This window comes from Monodelphis domestica, chromosome 4 (assembly GCF_027887165.1).
Source record: "Monodelphis domestica isolate mMonDom1 chromosome 4, mMonDom1.pri, whole genome shotgun sequence".
NCBI classification, from domain to species: Eukaryota; Metazoa; Chordata; class Mammalia; order Didelphimorphia; family Didelphidae; genus Monodelphis; species Monodelphis domestica.
In genome coordinates, this window is record NC_077230.1 from 324,427,715 (window position 1) to 324,450,666 (window position 22,952).

Consider the following 22,952-nt stretch of genomic DNA (forward strand, 5'->3'; position numbering starts at 1 on the left):
GTGATAGGATATAGTCACTGAATTCGAGTCCTTTTTTTTTTCTTTTTCAATTCCGATGGCTACATTACAGAGACTTCTTCACTATTTGGAGGGAAACAAAACTGAACAATGGAGTCTGAAAAGGATTAAAAATTCACCTCCAGACTCTTTAAGGTTCCTTCCCCTCCTGAATATCATAATCCATCTAGATTCCTTTGGTCACACCTCTGGGGTTTTCCATACCCACACTGAGCATAGTGTGAATGAATCCCATTTTGGATGTGTTGCAGAGACCGGGCAGGCCAAAATGGCAAGGGGGTGTAGGGAGATAAATCTCCCTCTTGAATCTCAGGATTACTCAAGCTAATAGCAAGGACCAGTGTACTGAGAAACAGTAATAAGAGAAGATACCCCAAAACTTTGAGCTGTGTGAGCTCTATAATGCTCTCCCAGAATGGGAGCTGTTTGAGATAGGCAGGAAACTGGGCCATGCTTGCTATTCTGTTTATTAAATTGGTTGCAAATCTACTTCCTGTTTGGAAGACAAACCTTCCTTTCCCTCCCTGCTAGAGGTAAAAACACTGGGAGTTGCTTGCTTCCACTGCCATGTAGACAGGGAGTTAAGAGGGTTGAAGGTCCTCCTAAAGTAAAAGCCCTTTAGGTGACTGATTGTTGCCTAAAAGAAACACCTGGGCTTCACATTCAGGTGTTTGCAATGCAAAGGAAAGAGGGGTTAATACTTTACCAGCAACAGCAACAACAGTAGGAAGAGAAGGATCAGAGGCTGCAATGGCAGGGGGGACCACCCAGTCAGTAAGGAGAGGGAGGCAGGAGTGGTAGCAGCGGGCGGCAGCAGCAACAGTAGAGTGTAGCAAGGCAGACAGGCAGAGATGCCACTATTTCCTAGAGGGGAAAGGCTAAAAAGCTGTGGCAGGAGAAATGTGGTTTCTTTTCAAACTAATTCACTCAGAAAGAATTAAGAGTTCTAAACCCCACTTTTGGCCACCATAAAATATAGACTTTAAATTAACATCCAGTAACTCCAGGTATTAATTTTATAAAGTTTATTAATAATCACTTGAAGTAGAAGGAATAAAAGGAAAATAGAAGTAAAAAAAACTTAATTAACAACATTAAGACCACATGAATAAGTTCTCCTTGCCCGTTTAAAAAGCCTGATCCACCAAATCCAGGACAGGAAGACAAGAGAGTAAGAAGTGGGGCTACACCAGATTTATATCCTCCCTACATCAGCATATAATGTGAGGAGAGTGGGGTACTGGGATTTGTAGTTTTTATGGTAACAGTTTCTAATTACACAAGCTGCTTCCTCAAACCTCAAAACAAGTCATCCATCTTGGTACAATCTTCATCAATCCCGTAGGGACTGTTGGTCTCTTCAACCTTGTGCTTCTTGGCACTTGAAGTGGCTCTATTGTGATCTCTTCTTTTGAAATCAGACACAATCATTAATTAAAGTTCGATAATATTTAACTATCAATGGTAGCTTTCCATATGGCTATGCATTGGTATTTGGGCTAATAGATATTATAACTTATCCTTCAAAATAAAAAAAACATTAATACTGATTTCATGTACTTCAAGTACAAAAAATAAGAAAGAAAAAATGAAATATCCTATTGAAAATATAAAGAAAAACAATAACAATAATTTAAAAATCAGGAATTCATAGTTCATATTTCATGTGACAGTACAACACAAAGGTTTTTTACTCAAAAACAAGTTCTATTTCCTTTCTAACTTGGCCATGATCCACGGTGTGAGTATACATAATTTTTTCACCAGGTAAAAGTACAACAACTAATGCAGATTCCAAGAAGTACCACAATCCTCAAAATTATAAGAGCTCATTTGATGACAACTGCCAACTTGTCTATGGACTTTTATAATGGTATTATCTCCAGTCTAGTCATAGGAGGGGGATATAAGTAGAGACTATATAACAGAACATATAGCTAATAGCCAAAACATAGGAACTGAAAATAACATTGTGTAATGAAATATTTTATTTTTAAATTTCATTTAATTAATTGATTTAGAATATTTTTCCATGGTTACACTAATCATGTTCTTTCCCTCCATTTCTCCAAACCCCCTCCTGTAGCCAATGAGCAATTCAGCTGGGTTTTACACATGTCATTGATCAAGACCCATTTCCATTTTATTAATATTTACTTTAGGGTGATTGTTTAGAGTCTATATCCCCAATCATATCTTCTCAATCCATGTGATCAAGCAGTTTTTTTCTGTGTTTCTACTCCCATAATTCTTTCTCTGGATGTGGATAGTGTTCTTTCTCATAATTCCCTCAGAATTGTCCTGTATCATTGCATTACTGCTAGTAGAGAAGTCCATTATATTTGATTGTGCCACAGTGTATCAGTCTATGTGTATAATGTTCTCCTGGCTCTGCTCCTTTCACTCTGCATCAATTCCTAGAGGTTGTTCCAGTTCACATGGAATCTTTCCAGTTCATTATTCCTTTTAGCTCAATAGTATTCCATCATCAATAGATACCACAATTTCTTCAGCCATTCCACAATTGATGAATATTCCCTCATTTTCCAATTTTTTTTCCACCACAAAGAGTATGGCTATAAATATTTTTGGACAAGTCTTTTTCCTCATGATCTCTTTGGGGTATAAACCCAGCAGTGGTATGGCAGGGTCAAAGATCAAAAATTCCAAATTGCCATCCAGAATGGTTGGATCAATTCACAACCCCAACAGCAGTGCATTAATGTTCCAATTTTGCCACAGCCCCTCTAACATTTATTACTTTCATTTGCTGTCATGCTAGCCAATCTACTAGGTTTGAGGTGGTATCTCAGAGTTGTTTTGATTTGCATTTCTCTAATTATAAGAAAATTGAAACACTTTTTCATGTGCTTATTGATAGTTTTGATTTTTTTTCCCCTGCAAATTGCCTATTCATGCCCCTTGCCCATTTATCAGTTGGGGAATAGCTTGCTTTTTTGTATAATTGATTTAACTCCTTATGAATTTTAGTAACAATATAAAATAATTATATAAAATTTGAGTAATTATATAAAAAATAAAATTGAGTAATTTTTATTAAGATTCCCCCCCCCCAATTTGTTGCTTCCCTTCTAGTTTTGATTTCATTGGTTATGTTTGTATGAACCTTTTTAATTTAATGCAATGAAAATTATTTATTTTATATTTTGTAATATTTTCTAACTCTTGCTTGATCTTAAAATCTTTCCTTTCCTATTAGATCTGACAGGTATACTATTCTATGTTCACCTAATTTACTTATAGTTTCCTTCTTTATATTCAAGTCATTCACCCATTATGAATTTATCTTGGTGTAGGGTGTGTCTTGTTGATCTAAACCTAATCTCTCTCATACTGTTTTCCAATTTTCCCAGCAGTTTTTGTTAAATAGTGGATTTTTGTCCCCAAAGCTGGGCTCTTTGGGGTTGTCATACACTGTCTTGCTGAGGTCATTTACCCCAAGTCTATTCCACTGATTCTCCCTTCTATTTCTTAGCCAGTACCATATTGTTTTGATGACCACTGCTTTATAGTATATAGATCTGGTACTGTGTAAAGGATAATTTTAGTGCTTTGACTTAAAATCTAAATAAGTGGTCACCATGGGAAATTGCCAAATATAAAAATATACCCAAGTCAGCTGGGGACTTATGGAGATTTTAATAATATAAATGAAGGAATTAAGGGAAGTGGGGAGAGAGAGAGAGAGAGAGAGAGAGAGAGAGAGAGAGAGAGAGAGAGAGAGAGAGAGAGAGAGAGAGAGAGAGAGGGAGAATGAGAGAGAATGAGAATTAATCTAAACTGCTCTGGCTCAGGCTGAGGCAAGAAGTAGTTAAAGGCCTTGGCCAAAGTGGCCTAAGCGAAAGAGGAGTCAGTCTTATTACTCACCACAAGACCATCTCCAAGCTGGGTTCCAGTCCTCCACTCAACTCAATTTCCTGAACTCAGTTCAGAATCTAACTCAATTCCAAACTTTTTTTTTTAACTGTTCCTTAGCCTCCTTTTAAAGAGAATTTTCTCTTATGTCACCTCCCCTAAATTTTCACATCTACCAATCAGAGTAGACACTTTTTTCCAGGACTTCCCATTCTTAGTTCTCATCTTCTTTGATTCTCACCTTCTCTGGTTAGATTATATCTTCTGAGTACTTCATACCTCTTTTTAAAGCTTGCCTTTTGTAAGTTACTTGACCTTTTTGTGATTAATTTAACCTTTACAGGTACTTAACACCTTTTTATATTAGATTAGATCTAAAAATAGACCTATCTTAAGGTTCTAGCTTTACTATAAGGTATGAGTTAAGTACCTTCATTGTTCAAACAGGAGTTTACAACTTTTATCTTCTCCTAAAGTATGTCTAATTAGGGTGGAGTAATTTTAATACATTCCTGATTCTTGTTAGACCAAGTATCTCCATTGTTACAATAAGGGAATAGCTAAACCAAATCTTCTAAGGTACAGTCTGAGTAGTTTTTAAGATTCAGAACTGCTAGGTGTAATGGAATATTTTAGATTAAATTAATAGGTAAACTTAAAAAACAAAATTAGATCCCCAAACAAATTAGCGGCAAATACAATATATGTGCCAAGCTACAGTCACTCAGTGTTAGCAGAGTTCCCGTTTTATGTGTGAGCAATGAATCCAAGAGTCCTTTTCTCCAATTTTAGTAGCTATTGTAATAGTTCACTGTGCCAATTCTGTAAAGGGAACCTGGGGTCCGGCCTGTGTCTCTGTGCTGTGACTGGATGTCATATGAACTCTCCAAACATAGGTCACAGGTGAAGAGTCCTAGGGACATGACCCAGAACTAAATATTAAGAATTGGGCCAAAAGAAAGGATAAAAGGAGTGTGAGGGGGTGCACTCTCTCTATTTCCTTGGACTTTGTCAGTGGAGGACCATAACAGAGAGATATAGCCATGTGGAGAGACACATGGTTAGAATTAGATTAGAAATAGGTTTTAATCTCTACCTGTCTGCTTTATCTATTTCAAGTGAATATTAATGAACTCTATGAAAACTAAGAACCAGGAGTTTTTAATAAAACTTTTACAAATTCTTTTTACAAATAGGGATCCAAGTGTCTGAGCTTGATAGTAATACAGAAGAATATTCCCAGATGGTTTATATTCTTTTATAACAATAGACTTAGTATGGGATCTGTGTATAAAAATATATATATATATATTATAAATATACTTATATGGGTAACAAATCTCTGATATGTATCCACTTCCTAGTGGAAATAGCTCATATCCTACAAGCATGTAGGTTAGGTGAAATAATATTGCATTTACCCCCTATTTATGATATCTAAAGAAAGTTGCCATAAGAAAGAAAAAAGGGACTGAAGTATGACAAAGGGAAATGTGATCCCTTAGTCTGATATCTACTCTATGGGAGAGTCATAGAAATAACAAGCCAGATTCAGAAGTAGGTGGGAATGTTCCCCTCAATAGGAGTTGTGCTACCAGGGAAAAAGTCAGGAGAGCCCTACCTCCATCTTTGCCAAAGTTGCTCTTCCAACTCTCCCCTGAAACAGCTTTCCTCACCTTTTTGATGGCATTATGGCACCCCCACAGGGGCTGTTTGCTTCTGGAATCATCGACTTATTAGCATTTTCTTGTTTGTATGTCTGGAATCGGACTCAAATAACATCCATTAAAGTCCCATAATATTTAATCACACATGGCAGGTTTCAGTAGTGGTAGGTTTGGGGTATACAATGTTATCAGGGCTCTTAAATATTGTAAATTGATTGTTCAATACCAAATGTTGAGTATAATTCTACAAAACCAAATTTTAAAAATCACACTTAAAACTAACATTAAAAAATCATTTCTCAAGCTCATTTAACAGTGTAACAGTTAATGGATATATGATCTAGACATAAAACTATATATTAGAATATGCAACATATTACCTATCAGATTTATAGATAGGAGAGGAATTTATAAGTAAACAAGAGATGGAGAGCATTGTGAGATGTAAAATGGTTAATTTTGAGTACATTAAAAAAGGTTTTGAACAAATAAATGTGGCCAAGATTAGAAGGAAACCACAAAATTAGGGGAAACATAGACAGCTTCTTGGATAAAGTTCTCATATCTAAAATATATAGTGAACTTTGTCAAAAATTTAAGAATAAGAGCCACCCCCAAATGATAAATAGGCAAAAGGTATGAATAATTTTCAGATGAAGAAATCAAAGCCAAATATTGGTATATGAAAATATGCTCTGCTGAATAAATACAAGCCAAAAAAAACTCTGAGATATCATCACACATCCATTAGGTTTGCTAAAATGACAAAAGGCAAAAAGACAACTGTTGAAAGGGATATGGAAGAATAAAGATACTAATGCAACTGTTGGTGGAACTGTGAAATTACCTATTTTAGAGAGCAATAAAAAAAAAAACCCAGAGTTCTAAAACTGTATATACCCTTATTTCCCAAGGAGATCAGAGAAAAAGGAAATGAACATATATATATATATGCATATATATACACACATATATATCAAAATATTTATAACAGCTGTCTATGTAGCAAAGGACTGGAAATCAAGGGGATATCCATTAATTGGGGAATGACTAAACAAATTGTAGTATTCTACTGCACTCAATAAGAAATAATGATCAGGCTAATTAAAAAACCTTGGAAAGAACTATCTGAGATGATGAACAGTTAAATGAGTAGAACCAAGAGAACATCATATATAGCTTCAGATTTAATACTTGAAGGATAACTTGTGAATGTTCACCTCCACAGAGTGAACTGAAAAATGGAAACACAAAAGGCATAATCTATATATACATATTTGTTTGCTTGATGCTACCTTCTATGATGTAGGGGAGGGGAAGGAAGGGTTAAGATATTTGGAAATAAATTTTAATAATAAAAGAGAGAAAAGAAAACAATTTAACAAACTCATATTTTATTTATTTTTATTTTCAAAAGCACTTACTGTGTTTTGGTTCCAAGACAGAAGAGAAGTAAGGGTTAGGTAATTGGTATTAAGTGACTTGCCCAGGATCATACAGCTAGGAAGTGTCTACAGTCAAAACCATGTATTTTAAAGAAACAGATTGATTACTTAAAAAGTTTAATTTACTACATCTCTAACATGGCCATTATTATCTGAGAGGTAGATGCAGAGTGAGTGGGATGGGACTGGGGGTCCCCTCTTCCTGTGATTTCCCATTATGGGTTTGACTTCTATCTCTGATCCCAGTCCTTTTTATCTTTTGAGTCTTGATGACTTGATCTGGGAGTTTGAAGTTCAAGTTCTGCCAGCTTCTGGCCTCTCAAGAATTTGAGGATGGGTAGGGACTTGGCAGCTTGCAGTAAAGTCCAAAGAGCCTGACCAGCCTTAGAAAGCTGCAACTGCCCAGAACTCAAGTCCCTTGAATTCCTGCTGTCCTGACCCTGGGACAAGAGACTCTTGCATTCCTCTGCTTTGGTTCCATCCACCTCTTCAGTGTAGACCTCAGCCACCAGCTGGAAGGAATGATAAGAGCCCTGACATTCCCACTCCTCTGAACCTGGTTCAAGTACCTTGTCCTCTTGCTTTTGTACCCCCAGCTGCAGTCCCCTCAGTTTTACCTGGCTCTCCTTCCTGTAGGAGCCCTCATCCCCCAAGCTTGGGGGCTCTGGCTCATCAAAGCTCATTTCCTGGACTGTTCGTTTTTTGAAAGAGTCTGGGTGCTCTGAAATATTCAGGTGTCTCTTGACCAACACCTTTGGGTCCAGCTTATATTGATCTCCTGTCCAGTCTCTCCTCCAGTTCGCTGTACCAGTGTAGCTAGACCTGCTGTGGTCTCCCAGACTACCACTCCCAGCCCCTGAGAAGGCCTGGATTGAAGTCTCCTCGAGGCCATCTCTGTCTCCTGTCAGCATTTCAAGTATGAGTCTAAGGCCCCTCAATGGCATCTTTTCCCCCAAGGAGGTGGCAATTTTGTGAGCAGAGTGCCCTTGCTTGAGGAAAGGAGATAGGGGGCTATCAGCATTGGATGGCCAAGATATTTGCTTGGTGATCATAGGGGAGGACAACGTTTCATCCTGGAAGGCATAAAGTTTTTTGGGGAAACTTGGTAAAGGAGATGGGGATTTCTGTGGTGATGGGGGTTGGAATCCTGGGGAGGGACTACAGAGTGGGGGTGAAGTGATGCTGCTTATTGATTTCCTTCCACCAACTTTATATGGTTGGCTTCCCAGATTGGATGTTAGCCTGTATAAGGAACTTGGCCTAATGTAGCCCACTGGAGAGGTAGGAGTGCTGGAAGAGGGAGAAGCCTTTTGTGAAGAAGGAGTAGGGCTGTTGTACAGGGTGGAAAGTCCAGGAGAGAGACTGTGCCTTGGAGAGCCAGGAAGGCTCCTGCTAGAAAACAAGGCGTGGTGGAGCCCAGAAGAGAAACTTGGACTTGTGTGTAATATTGTGGACTGCTTGGAGATCTTCTTAAAGAGACACTTCCTCCTGGCTTTACTCTTCCACTTCCTGCTCTTCTTGTAGCGGGCCATCCTGCTTTTGTAGCTGTATTTCCGGGCTGGGCCAACATTGATGGATGTGTTCTCCAGGGGGGTGGTTCTAAGGGAGATCTTGTTATTGCTCTTGAGCAGCAGTTCCACTACTTCTATGTGAACCAGGCCAAGCACCGACTCTCCGTTGATATGCGTGATGAGTTCTCCAGTCCTCAGTCCGGCTTTTTGTGCCGGACTGCCGTCCTCCACACCCTGAACCACGTGGTGCACTGTGTAGATATCGCTGTCTCTCTGGTAGACACGGATAGCCCTCAGACTAAAGCCAAACTTTTTCCTAGAACTGTGGATGATGATGGGTGGCTGCAGGCTGGTGATGCCAATTAAGGAGTCACAGCTTGGGGAGGAGTCTGGGGAGGAGGAGTTGGGGGAGAGGGAATTCGGGGAGATGGGGCTCCTGAGGATCCCATTTCTGCAGTCATCAGAAGTGATGAGCAGAGAGAGAGCTGAGACAGAGGCTGATTTGGGTACCCGGACTTCCCCGGGGTACGACTTCTGTTTCTCAAGTGTTTCTTTCTGGCTACCGAGTCTTTGGCCCATCCTGTCACCTTCCAGGCTCCAAGGCTTGGAGTTCTTCACCCCTAGACTATTACTTCGTAATCCGACGTGATTGAGGCTTGAAACACCGACTGTGAGGGAAGACGCTTTGGCTGTTTCTTTCATTGGGTTCTCTTGTTCCCCCATCACAAAAATCAGCCTTTCAGGTTTTGAAGGTCCCAGTCTGGGACATTCATCGTCGGAGAGGGCAAACTTGGGCATGGGGTCCAGACTGTAAGTGTTGCTCAGGATAGAGGGGCTCTGGTTCAGCTCAGGCTGGGAGGAGAAGGAGGTGGAGTCACACGGGGAGCCAGGCGACTCCTTGGATCTCACCCTGACTTCAGTATTCAAAGGGCGTGTCTTTTCTTCCTCTTCTAAATCGCGATCCCTTTTTTCCAATTTGTCTTCTCTGTCGTCACTGTAGCTTCTCTCAGAAAAGCTCACGTTTGACTTAACAGCAACGAATTTGGAACTGTTATAAAACTCACTGAACCGTTTTGAGCAGGAAAAAAACTGAGGGATCTCTTTGGTCGATTCCTCATTATTTGTTTCCTCATCCTCTGACTCTAGGTGACAGTACCGTTCAGAACGAGTGTCAAAGTAGCTAGTGTCATCTTCCGCTGCCAACTCAGGGATGAATTCTGCCTTCTGTCGTAGGAGACCCGTCCAGTCGAGGTTGAAGAATGGGTGCTGCTTCACCTCGTAGGCACCCCCAGTGCCTAATCTCTCCAGGGGACTTTGTCTCAACAACTTTGTGATCAGGTCCTGAGCATCTGCAGGGAGCGCCTCGTCTCCCTCTGGCCAGAGGATGTCATCACTGATGACCTGGCTAAAAAGTTCCTCAGGGGTGTCACCAAAGAAAGGGACACAGCCCACGAGAAATTCATAGAGGATGATGCCCATGGCCCACCAATCCACCGGTTTCCCATAGCCTTGTCGGAGGATCACTTCAGGCGCAATGTACTCAGGGGTACCACAGACCTGCTTGTCGACAAACTCCCTGGTGTCCTTTTCGATGTGCTCCTCATACAGATTTGTGGTCATACTCATCAGCCCGATCTTGGACAGCCCGAAGTCTGTCAGTTTGATGTGGCCTAGGGATGTGATTAACAGGTTATCTGGCTTGAGGTCTCGGTGCACGATGCCATAATTATGTAGATACTCCAAGGCCAGGACAGTCTCTGAGAAGTACATCCGGGCCATGTCAACGGGGAGAGGGCCCATATTCTTCAGCAGCGTGGCGCAGTCTCCACCTTCCACATACTCCATGACCATGCAGAGGTGCTTTCGGGTCTCAAAGGAGCAAAACATACTGACTACAAAGGGGTTCTCAGCAAAGGTGAGGATGTCTCGCTCCACAAACACTTGCTGGATCTCGTTCCGTAGCACTAAGTTCTGCTTGTTGATCTTCTTGAGAGCAAAGCGCTGGCGGGTCTCCCGGTGCCTGACCAGATACACAGCCCCATATGCACCGTTGCTGATCATCTTAATGGTCTCAAAATCACTCTCACAGGGTTTCCCCCAGCAAGGGACAGTGAGAGTTTGGTTCTCTGGTGGGTCTCTGCCCTCAGTTGCAGTCAAGGAGCCAGCACCCAGAGGACCCAGGTGCACCATCTCCTCTTGAGGGTCCTTGGTGAGTCTCAGCTGATCAATGATGTATCGAGGAATGTCTGTCTTGATGCCCTGACCCTCCCGGACACGTCCTTCCGCTGCTTCCAGAAGGTGGTAGAACTCTTCCGGGTCAAATTCTAGGCATTCCAGGAGACGAGCTGGACGTGAGATAACAATCAAGAGCTTTCGAACCAGCTGGCCAATGAATGTGACCTCTTGGCTCTCTGAGCGTTCATGGGCATCTTGCAACATCTTCTCTAGCTTTTCCTGAAGCTCCAAGAAGTAGTGGGAGGTGACTAAGTCTTCCCGGGCCTTGGCCAGGCAGTCTCGAGCCAGCTCCACTATCTGGTGGTGAATGAAGCCCAGGACCCCATCGGCCAGGGCCAGAGTGTTGGAGGGAGAGAAAGTGGTGATGATGTCCTGCAGCTGCTCCTCCATCTGTGCGGTGGCCTTAGGGAATCGCTCTTTGTAGATGTGATTCATCAAGACAACCTCATTGTCAGAGGCTCCAATGGTTCGCCTAGGGCTGAGGCTGCGGGAACGAGACCGCACGCTGGGGGAGCGTGGGCCCCGATCTTCATTCACTCTTCCCATTCTGCTCTCAGAGCTATGAAAGTGCTTGGAAATAAAGTGGAGCTCATCTGCCGTAGGCTGGTGTGGCAGCTGGTGCAGCCGCTCTTGAGAAGCGAGGGACCATCCCTGGCTATCATCTCTTTGTGAGAAGGGGAAATTTACAGTCACGCTGGCCAAGAAGGTTTTAGGATTATCTAAGGGGCTGCTGCCTGCCGTAGGCGTAGAGACCGGGGACAGAGATTGGGAAAGGGTTGGGGAGGGCGTCTCCATCCCTAGATTTTTCCTGTAGCCGCTGTGGCAGCTCTTGGAGTGCCACAGGAGTGTGCCTTTGCTCAGGCGGCTCTGACGGCCGTTGAGCCGCCCTCGGCCTGGGCTGGGCATGCACGGAGTTCGGGGAGCGGGCTCAGCACACCATGCACCCTCAGCCATGGTGGGGAGCTGCTCCATGCAGAGCGTGAAATAGGGGAGAAGAGCAAGCGGGTGGTTGGGGGTGCGAGTGAGGCGGGGGGGGGGGTAGGAAGGAGGAGCTGCAGAAGGAGCGGGGTTGTGAAGTCTTAAGTCATCTGGAGGTTGTATTTTTAGTTTACATTTAGTTTTATTTATTAAAATGGACTGCCCCCCTACTATCTAACTAGCAATGGGATCCCTCCAGTTCCAAGAGATGTTATAGAACTCGAAGCTAGGTGAGAAGCCCCAGGAAGCCAACAGAGAGCCCTGCCAAGCTAAAAAAGGTGGATCCACTTTTCCTCGAGATAGAGTCAGAACAAAGGCCCAAAAGACAGGGAAAAAAGCAGCTGGCCAGCAGAACAAAGACCCAAGAGTGAGGGAAGAAAAACAGGTGGACAAGAGAGCAAAGACCCAGGAGCCAGCAAAAAAAGCTGCTGACTGGGAGAGCACCTGTCCAAAAATTCTGAAATTTCTTGGAGCACTGGCAATCTATCGCCCTGCTGATGTCATCACCTAGTTCTCGCCCCAAGGCATCCTAAAGATGTTTCTCATTGGAGGACAGCAACACAGGAAATGAGCTCGAGACTTCCTACTAGAAAGGGTCAGACTTCTGCACACATAGATCTTGTCTGACAGATATTTCATTATTTCATTTTGGCTACTATATTTGGGAGGCAAGTAGCCAATAATTTGGGACAATTGGCCAATGTGAGTTTTGTTGTACTGTTCACATTTGTCATGCCGGTTTTATCTATTTGTTTAATTTTGGGAGGAGGGGTTGGGGAATAGCAGAAGAAAGTAGAGAATAGATGCTTATAAATTAATATCTAAAGAACGGCAGAATTATGTTGTGACACACTTAACTAGAGTCCTCCCTCTAGATTAGCTCCCTTTCTCTTCCCCCACAACTTTTACCAATAAATAATTATATTAACACATAAAACCTGTATCATATTACCTACCATTTTAGGAAGGGAATGTAATAGTTAAAATTAAATTATGAGGCTGTTAGTAGCTTTAACACATCAAAATAGAGAGTAAAAGTAAAAGAGAGGGAAATGTAGGAAAGAGCTAGAAAGTTGCTTAGCCCACCACCTTATGAGCTGTTCTGATGGAATCAAGGTCACCACTGATAGGGAGTCCAACCTCCAGTCAGAAGAGCATGAGTGTGTGTGTCCAGAGCTTTAGTCTCGTCTTTATGAACAGTTTATTAACTGTGATTGTGTAGGAATTAAATTTTAATGGTTTGACTAAAATATATGAAAATTATAAATAATATGGTGGTTGCAGGTTTAAAATATTATAGCTCAAAGTCAAAATGACTTTTAATAGCTTTTATTTACAAAAGAGGTAGAAAGAGTGAAAGTAGAGAAATACAAAAAGGAATAGAGAAGATGTCTAGCCTATCACACTAAATATTGCTCCGGTGCTTGACTTAGCCTTGTTAACCCTCTCAACTGAAGTTAAATTCTCTTTGAAAGTCTGGAAAGGAAAGCCAGCTGTTCACTCACCCACGGTCCCTCCAAGAGGGAGGTCAAGATGACTCAAGCTGAAGATGACTCCTAAAGCCAACTCTTTTCTTGAAGCAGACTTTTCAGAAATCCCCAGTCTTTTATAGTGGCTTCTTGTCCCTTCCCCCTTCATAGGAGCCAATCACAGCTTCCAAATTGCCCAGCACTGCGGGATCCACTTACTACTTCTGAAAGTGTGAATTCTTATTATAGGTCTCTGAAGGTGTAAACCTTTTTTATAATGGGATTCACACATTTCTGACCGATTGGGTTAAAAGGAGCTCTCATAACTTAGTGGTTAACTAGGTACTAAATAGAGGTACTAAAAGAAAGAGTTGACTAAGTGTTAACTCAAAGTAGACAAAGAGAATAAAGAATTCTCATTTACAAGTGTTAACTAAACATAGACAAAGAAAATAAAAAATTCCCTTTCACAATCTCCCATGTAATCTTTTGGGAGACCAGTCTCCGCAGGTGGATCATTTAAACAACTATCTTGTATCTCTAAAGATCTTCTAGCTAAAGGTGCATACACATTGCACTTTCTAAGAGTAAACTACAATAGTTAGAGATAAGAGGGAAATAGAAGAGAGAGAGGGAGCAAAACCAATGTTTGCTAGGCACATTGACAAAAAGCCAATTGGGGGCAATTCCTTTTGGCATAAGAGTTTACATTTAGAATAAATGTGTTCAACCTCCATAGTTCAATCAATTATATTCCAAACTTCATTCTGGGTCTTCTGATGCTGTGGACTTTTCTTCAGGCATCTTCATGGTTCCTTCTTTAAACAATTCATCTTCTGGATTCAAAGAATTATTGAGCTCCTTTTCCTGAAATGTTTTTTTCTCAAATTTTTTAAATCTTGAGTTTTATGAGAATTATACATTTAATTTCAACTTCCTTTCTCTGAGGGCCTCTCTATTCCTGCATATCTTGGTAAAGGATCTCCAAGTCCCTGATTGATTACATCAAAACAAAAGGAGGGGAATTCCCTTCCCATTGGGAAGCTATAGGAGGTAGGGAAAGAAGATGGGTAGAAAAATGTTAGAAAAATTACTATTAAAATTGTATTAACATAAAAACAGTAATACAATTAAAAAAAGAAAGACATGAGGGACCATATTTGGAAAAGAAAGAGAAGAGATAAAATGGAAAAGGCAACTTAGGTTCTGAAAAAAACACAATAAAACAAATACTTTAAGACAAGAATGTCACGAATCTTCAAAAAGAATGTCTATGTAGAGTGGATATTCAACCTCTAAAGTTTCTTTCTATTTTGAGATTATAAGAATTAGATGTAATAGGTACCTTCTACTATCTCATAAATATTTTCTACTTTTTTTTGACTTATTACAATGAGGCCAAATAGTATTTAGTTCAACTTTAGATAAACTAACTCATATTGAATAACTTTATAATGTCTCCATAAATTTACTCTTGATTTCTGATGACAGATATGTTTAACTGGAAAAAACACATAACTATTAAATAGTCAGAAAAACCACATCTTTAATCAGGAGAGGAGTTCAGTACAGTTCCTCAGGCCTCTACACAGAGGAGTGTGTACTCAAAACCCACACAGAGCCCCAAAACTCTAGCTACTCTGGCTACCCACCCCTGGGAGTGCCAACCATACCAAGGAATAAAAGAATTTGGGGAACTTAAATGCCTTTTAGGGGAACTGAGAATGGAAGAGTATAGTTGATTGGCTTTACTATGGCTACAAAAAAAAAAAAAAGAGAGAGAAGTCCTAGACAGGATTATCAGGGAGAGACTGGTGCTTTACAATGGACACTAAGGGGAAAGATCCAGCCAAGGACTGGGCCACTTTAGAAAGGACTGACACAAAGGGAGAAACTACCAGGACAAAAGAAGGTTCACACCTGTTTGTGACTGCTAGCTCCACCTAAAATACTTTAAGGTCTATTTTAGTCTGAAACTTGTGAATTTGGAACTTCCCTCCTGGAGAAGTTCTCACCTAATTAGGTGAAGCTTGAGGTCCTCAGATCTCTGCTGCTACAAACTTGGGGTTCGTTTAGATTCCATGTTGACAGATATAAGAAGGAGATTCAATATTGAAAGCAGAAGCATTTATTAGCATACAGCCTGGTGGGGAAATATACCATTAGCCTCTCCCCCCCCCCCCCTTTTTTTGCATCCCAAGTAAACCTTTGGATTTTAAAGGGAAAAAAAAATCCTAAAACTGAAGCGACAATTTGCTTCTTCCTCCTCCTTGCCAAATAAGAGTGGAGATAAAACTTTTTTGTTCATCTGTAAAAAAGCCTTTTAAGATAATATAGTAGAAAAAAAGTGACACACTTTTATCATTCAGCCTTTCTTAAGGTCTCAGAAGTTCAGAAGACCTGCCTTTTGCCGAAAGTGAGGTTGGAATGCTCTACTGAAAAAGACTTGGGAAAGGGACATCACAAAGAGCATATCTTGAAGTACCAGGTGGCTGCAGGGGCTTTTTTTTCTGGGAATCCAGAGTGAGGAGGTATGTAGGCCTAGCTCTGCATTCTTATTAGAGAAGGTGGGATAAGAAACAAATTGTAGCTTCAATCTTAAAATTGAACTCTTTAAAACCCAAAGGTTGTCTTGGGTTGTCAAAGAAATGGGTATAGGTTAATGTTAAATTTCCAGTCTCTAGAGAATTTTAATTATAACACTAGATCCACCTTGCCATTTCAGCTTGACTATGCATGACTCCTCTTTATTTACTCCTCATTACCGTCAAATGAGCTTTCTTGCAGTTATTTTTTCATGAAATTCCTTCTCATATGTCTTTGCTTTGCACAGACTGGACCTCCATGCCTGACCACATTTCTTCTTTTTTAAAATTTTTACCTTCTGTCTTAGAATTATACTAAGTATTGGTTCTAAGGCAGAAGAGTGTTAAGGGTACACAACTGGGGCTAAATGTTTTGCCCAGAATCACATAGCTAGGAAGTGTCTGAGATGAGATTTGGATACAAGTCCTGCTGACCCTGGGCTTGGCTATCTATTGAGCCACCTAGCTGCCCATTTTCCTAATTATTTTATAGGGTTGTTTTTTTGTTTTTGTTTTTTTTTTGCAGGGGGAGGGGGGATATTCTTTAAAGATATTAAATAGGTTTTCCATTTCTTTCTCCAGTGAATTAAGGCAAATGGGTTAAAGGACTTGCTTAAGGTCACATAACTATTAAACCACTGAGGTCAAATTTGAACTCAGATCTTCCGGACTCCACATAACCTTGACCTCATTTCTATTGTCATGATTAAAATTAATCTTGGGGACTATTTATTGAATTATAATTTTTTCTTAGTAAAAGTGAGAGAGAAAAAAAGTGCCCTACTTCACTTCCTGGATTTGGCCTGTTTTATTAGCACCAGCATGGGAAAGGTAAGATCAGAGACTGCTGGGTAGAGCCAGGTGAGCCCTTGCTCACGATGAGGCCAAACCAAGGCTGTCATCTGCCAGCCCATTCAGGAAGTCAAGGTTTCAGGTATCCATTCAATCTCCCTTAATGCAAATGTTTGGGTATAAGGTTATATTTTTACATTAACTTCACACACTACAAATATCTTAAGACTTTTTAGTTTTGTCAACCTGGAAAAACACAGAACTACTAAAGTAGTCAACAAAACCAAATCTTTACTCAGGAAAGCGATAGGTCCAGAATAATTGGCTGCCTCACAGAGCCAGGCTCCAAATACTAAACAGTGGAAACCCTGGGGCTCTGGGGACAACATCTCTGGAAGAATCACTGCGTGAGATGATTCTCCAAAGAATAATAGAACATAGGGATCTCATATACCTTTTGGGGAATTAAGCACATCAGACATACACTGATAGGTTGTAAGCAGGCTTGGGAAAGAGGCTGTAGCCAGAGGCAGGGTAACAAGGAGTAGTCTACTACAATGGATACAAAAAGGATGGTGCCTGCACAGGTGTTGGTCTTCTTGGGAATAATCTCTGATATAATGGGGTAAACTTCTAGGGGAAAAAAGGGTACTTAACTGACTGTGTCTACTAGTCCCACCTAAACTGGGGCCATCAAGAATTTTAAGGTCTAGTGTTCAGTCTGAAACAGATCGTCTTGGGCTTCCCTAGGGGTGAGTTCTCAGGGGACAAGGGCAAACTTGGGGTTCACAAAAACGCAGTTGACAGTTTCATGAAAAACTCAAATGCCCTGTCCTGCACAAAGCCTTTCCGGATCTCTCAGGCCCAAGTGCTTCTCCTAAAAATCCCCTTGTATTAATGTTGTCTATATTATGTACATGCTTTTATGTGTATGTGTTGTTTTCCCGTATAAATATTTTAGGGCAGGGATTGTTTGATTCTGCCCTGGGCTTGCTTGCTGTGGCTGCACCTAGATGTCAGTACTAGGTTGGGGCTGGGGCACTCACCACCAAGTGCTCTTGGCCTGGAGTGTTAGGAGAATGGGCTCCTGAACCCGGGCACTGGGGCAGCTTCAGAAATCTTGCTAATGTTCTTCCCCAACTCCTTCCTCTCTTTCTCCCCTCCCCACTATAAATTAAGGCTAGAGCCAAGTGGTGCCTTAAAACTGGCTCCAAGGAGGATAATCTCCTTTAAAAGGTGAGAAATTTTATCTTACCAAGCCTGAGATCAGTAGCTGTGGAGAAGAGTAGTGGCGGTTTGTGGTGGGTGGTTGCTGGGCATCTAAGCTAGTCTGATCTAATTCCTATTTAAACTGAGAATTATCTTCAGCCTTGTGGTTGCCATAATGTAGGAATTAAAATTAGAACTCTGGTCCTTAGATTTTATAAAGTTTATTCGAAATCACTTGGACAGAGAAAAGATCAGAAATAGGTAGAAGGTATCCTTACAATGAGGAGGGAAGGGGAGGGAGGAGCTCATGTGTGCTGCGAGGGTCTCTAAAAGGTTTACCATCACTGAGCTAGGTAATGCATATCATGAGACTTAAACATCTGGCTGCCCTCTCCTTGTATACTTTCTAATGATAGAAGCACCAATATAAGTAAAAATATATGCACAATGACTAGAAAGTTTGCAAGTACAACACAAACTCACAAAGTCATTAAATTTGAGTTAGTTTGGGAGAAAGGTTTCTACTTTTTAGGGTGGGGAGATCAGAAAAGATTTTATGAAGAGTGGTAGCTAGATGTCTCAGTGGATAGTGCCAGACCTAGAATTGGGAGGATGTGGGTAGAGATCTGGCCTCAGACACTTCCTATCTGTGTGACCCTGGGCAGGTCACTTAACTCTTAGTGCCTAGTCCTTACTGCTCTTTTGGCTTGGAACCAATATTGAGTATTGATTCTAAGACAGAAGGCATGGTTTTATTTTTTTTAGACTTTATTTAGAAATTGATGCTTAAGCATCTTAAAAGAAGAGGGGGACACAAATGGAAAGTAACAAAATGGAAGGTATCTCTTTGATTCTCCAAGTTATTAAAGTTCTGATGTAACCCTAGAAAATTCAGGGTTGTAATTCAATAAATCATTATAATTGCCTTAAAGAAGTATAGGATGTGATGAGATGCTGGAGTGTGTGTGTGTGTGTGTGTGAGAGAGAGAGAGAGAGAGACAGACAGACAGACAGAGACAGAGACAGAGACAGACAGAGAAGGAGAAATACAGGGACAGAAACCAGAGGCAGAGAGACAAAGACTGGAAGACATATGTATAGCACTGCATACATGTGTACATACATAAACATATCTATCCATCCATCTATCTATCTATCTATCTATCTATCTATCTATCTATCTATCTATCTATCTATCTATCTATCTATCTATCATGGCACTATATAAACTATATGTGATATAATATAACATGAAAATTTATATAAAAATAAAAATCTAAAATAATGGATCATGTAGAGAATACTTTGGTTAAATATTTCATAATCATCTCAAAATGTGTTTTTAGATTTCTTTTAAGTTGTTCAAAACAATAAACATCTTTACTTTAAGTCTAAGCAGCCCTAGTTTTTAATGTTTTCTTTCATTTACTATAGAAGTATTTATTAAGTGCCTCTTATGTGCCAAAGCACTGTGTTGTGCTGAATACACAAAGAAGAAAAACTGAAGGAAAAGAAAAGAGTTTCAGCTCAACATATTTGTTGATGCTTCATGGGAAATAATTTATTTCTCACAACTTATACATGTGCTCATACTATTTCAGTTAATGCATTTATTTTGAGACCTGAAATGGAGATCCAATGTATCATAATTACATAATTCTTGGGAGCTAGGTACTTACCAATGTATTGTAGTTTATTACCTTGAAGTCTTAATTTATCCACTATTTTATTGCATATGGAAAGAACACTGTAAAATATAGAGAAAGGAGCTATTTGGGATGTATAGCTGAGTAGGGAAGAGAAAAAGATATGATGGAGGATTTTAAGGGTCATCAATATTACTCTCTGATTCACTGCTAAAGACACAAACTAATAAGTCTAACTGTAGAGATACCCAATGCAAGGATTGCAGGTGAGAAGAGGGAAAGGTTGTAGAGTAGAGTTCAGCTACTTCAAATGAATTGTTTCTCATTTAGAATCCTTGCATAATCTGAGTAGAAAAGATAGAAGATATATTTTCCAAGGTGTAATGATTAAAATTTATGGAATATGGGGAGACTGAGGCAGGTAGAAATTAGTTTCTCTCTGCAAGGAGTATTATATTTTTTAGAGGTTTATTAAAGGTTAAAGATTAAGAATATACAAGTAAGAAACATGTGCCTAGGCCAGAGGCCTAGACAAAATAACCTCACATCATGGAAGAGACGCCTCTGCTCCAAAACGGAAGTCCAAAAAAAACCAAGCCCCTCAAAAGCCTTTGAATCAACTTAAATACCTTCTCGATCTCGGCCCAGGTGAGATTACAAGGCATTCTGGGGAAGTGGAGCAAAGGCTCATGGGGATTGTAGTCCTGTATTCGAGTCTATTTTTTACATTCCCCCCTTTGATCGTTTGCAAAAAATTAATTTTTTTCCAAAGGATCATGAAAACATAATCAATTTAAAGATTATAATAATTTGAGGATAAGAGAAAGAAAAGAATAAAACCAATAATTACTGGACGCATTGACAGAAAGCCAGTTAGGGGGCAGTCCCCTTTGGCACGAAAGTATGCATGTAAATAAATGTTCATGAACCACACCCAAAGTTCATTTTTGTGCATTTCGTGGTCTGGAGGCTTCTTCATGATGGCTTCTCCAGCAGTTCAGTTTCTGAATTCAGGGAAGTAGCATCTTCTTTACCTAAAATTCTTCTCAAAAGGAATTTAAACTTTGTAATTTAAATAATGATATTTTTTTTACATTCCCCCCATTAAGAGGGTGATATAAAAAAAAAGGGGGATCACTTAGGGATGCATGGCTGAGGTATGAGGTATATGAATCAATTGGCAAGAGATATTAAAAAGACATCAGAAAAATCAAAAGGAAAGAAAAATTTCTGGATGAAAATATAGACTATCAAAGTCTTATGTGTAAAAATTTCAAGTAGAAGAAAAATAAATGTATAACAGGTCCTTCAATCAGGGCCCAATCAAAATGATCTAAGTAATGATGCATTTACCCAGTCATTGCCAGGACTACAGAAAGGTACCACACTATGAGAGGCAGAAAAGAAAGGGACCAGATTATAGAAGCCAAGTAGGAGCCAAGGTTTCGGGGATACTTGTCTGTGAGTATCTTCAGGGTGAGTGTGGATACAAGGAAAGCCTATGTCTTAACACATGTTAAACATAGTAACCTTGAGTCTTCACACTAGGTTCAAGGCCTTTGTATTGGCCTAGAAGTGCATCAATCCATCCTAGATTGGCCTTTCTTTGGCCCTATGAAATGGCTCTTGTGTGTATCTCTTGTCCTGGAATCAGACAGAATCATTAAGCAAAGTCCCATAATTTATTTAAATAATTAGTGGCATCATTTTTATAGTCACAAGCCTTTTTAGGGCATGCATTAGCAAATGTATCTTAAACTTGTAGCACTGAAAATCAAAAGGTTAAAGAAAATCTTAATGCTGGTGACATGTGCTTCAAATATAAAAAGGAGAGAAAAAATAATAAAAAAACTGAAAAAGTATATTGCACATGCAAGAAAAATATAATAATAAAAGAGCTTTAAAAAATTCAAAAATATAGCTTATAATCATTGACACTCTGTGTCAGTTAAGAAAAATAAAATACAAGGCTTTCTCACCAAAAAATGAGATCCGTTTCCTCTTTGTATCTGGCCATGATCACTGTGAGTAGAAGGCAAATGAATTGAACAAGGTTAACAATTTTTTTCATCTTTAAAAATACAGTAGTATGAATATGTAGAAATCAAAATCCCCAAAATTCTCAATAGCCCAATTAATTACAATAGCAAACAAACATACTTTCATATTTCACATAAGTTGCTGTATGACATTTTTAAAACCTATGAATTGATGGACATTTGTCACAATTTTTACAAACATAGCAATCTTTCAACCTTGGTATTTAAACATATTTTTTAAAACAAAGTAAAACTCATCTTGGGTTTAGAAGATAATCAAGAAATCTAGATATCATTCTGGTGCAAGTAAAGTAGTGAACTGAAGAGTATAAATAAAGGGGTGCTCCTTTTGGAGGCTTTTTAAGGGTACAAATGCTCTGAAATTAACTGCCCAACTTCCATTCACATGTGGGAAGGTTGGGGTTTATAAAATACATTTCACTTCAGCTACTAGAATGGGCCTTACCTCGTGGTAGGGGCAGGCAAAATAACCAGATTGTTAAAAAAAATTCCAAAAATCATATTTAAAAAACCCTTAAAATCAAATCATTTGAGGTATTTAGCACATTAAATTTTCCAAAGGTTGTTAATACAATTATAACCAGTTCTGAAGTCCATCTATCCTCAGCAAAATAAAAAAAAACTGTTTTTTCATATATGGGCTTATTCACAACAATATTTGTTCAACAGTTATAGGGGAAAACAACAGAATTTCAAAACTCAGTACATTCAAAATAAATTCAATCAACCTTCAGTTCACAGAATAATATTGAATCCAGTAATATATGAACTTAAAATCACAAAGTTAATCCTTAAACAAAACAATGCAATAGGATACAGAGATTTTTTTATAAACCATTGGAGTCTGAAATGCCTTAGAATATAGCCTTTAGTCTCTTCAAAGTTCCTTGGGTTTTTTTTGTTTGTTTGTTTGTTTTTAGTTATCCATTTAAATGTCTATTGTCCGAAGGTAGAGTAGTAAAGGCTAGGCTATGGGGTTCAAGGGATCCGTCCAGGGCCCCATAGCTGGGAAGCATCGAAGGCCAGATTTTAACTAGAGACCTCCCATCTCTGGGCCTGGCTTCCAGTTCTCGGGGCCACCCATTTTCCTCCCCAAAGTTAAAGTTGAATCTTTGGGCTGAGTCTGCTCCCAGACAGGCAGGCAAAATCAATGAAATTGCCAGAAGAGTCAAAAATCCTTTTAAACAGCCCATTGCTTTTTAGGTTTCTGTTTGAAAAGTCTGTTTCTGATCTCTAGTCTTTTCTCTCTTTCCCCTCTCTGATCCCGCAGTGGCCAATACCCCCAGCCACATGGAGGCTTAGCCTAAGGGAAAATTGCCCGGTCTCCTTTCCCTCTCTTCTCTCCCCTCCACCCACGTGGCCAATACTGTTACCAGCTGGTCGCAATGAGTTCTGAGCGATCTGCTCCAAGGATCTGGGTGATGAGCCGGCTGGGTCGGGCTCCTGGGTCTGGGGCACAGA

The 22,952-nt window shown here is 39.9% G+C and overlaps 2 protein-coding genes across 3 annotated transcripts in view; one reads left to right on the top strand and one right to left on the bottom strand.

Annotated features, from left to right (window-relative positions):
• NOX4 (NADPH oxidase 4) overlaps positions 1 to 22,952 on the top strand; it is a 239,064-nt gene that overhangs the window by 19,401 nt on the left and 196,711 nt on the right. The gene's annotated exons all lie outside the window — the stretch shown is intronic.
• LOC103103509 (microtubule-associated serine/threonine-protein kinase 3-like) lies at positions 6,954 to 12,551 on the bottom strand. The gene is made up of 2 exons (XM_056794882.1): positions 12,311 to 12,551; positions 6,954 to 11,569 (listed from the first exon to the last, which is right to left on the bottom strand). Exons 1-2 carry the CDS (start codon positions 12,367 to 12,369, stop codon positions 7,237 to 7,239), a joined length of 4,392 nt encoding a protein of 1,463 aa, XP_056650860.1. The 5' UTR covers positions 12,370 to 12,551; the 3' UTR covers positions 6,954 to 7,236.

Excerpts from the sequence above, each read along its gene's own strand:
- LOC103103509 (XM_056794882.1), bottom strand. The coding sequence starts at position 12,369 with ATGAAATATCTGTCAGACAAGATCTATGTGTGCAGAAGTCTGACCCTT. Across the intron at positions 11,570-12,310 it reads CTGACCCTTTCTAGTAGGAA|CGGCTACAGGAAAAATCTAG; the intron begins GTCTCGAGCTCA and ends GAGCTGCCACAG.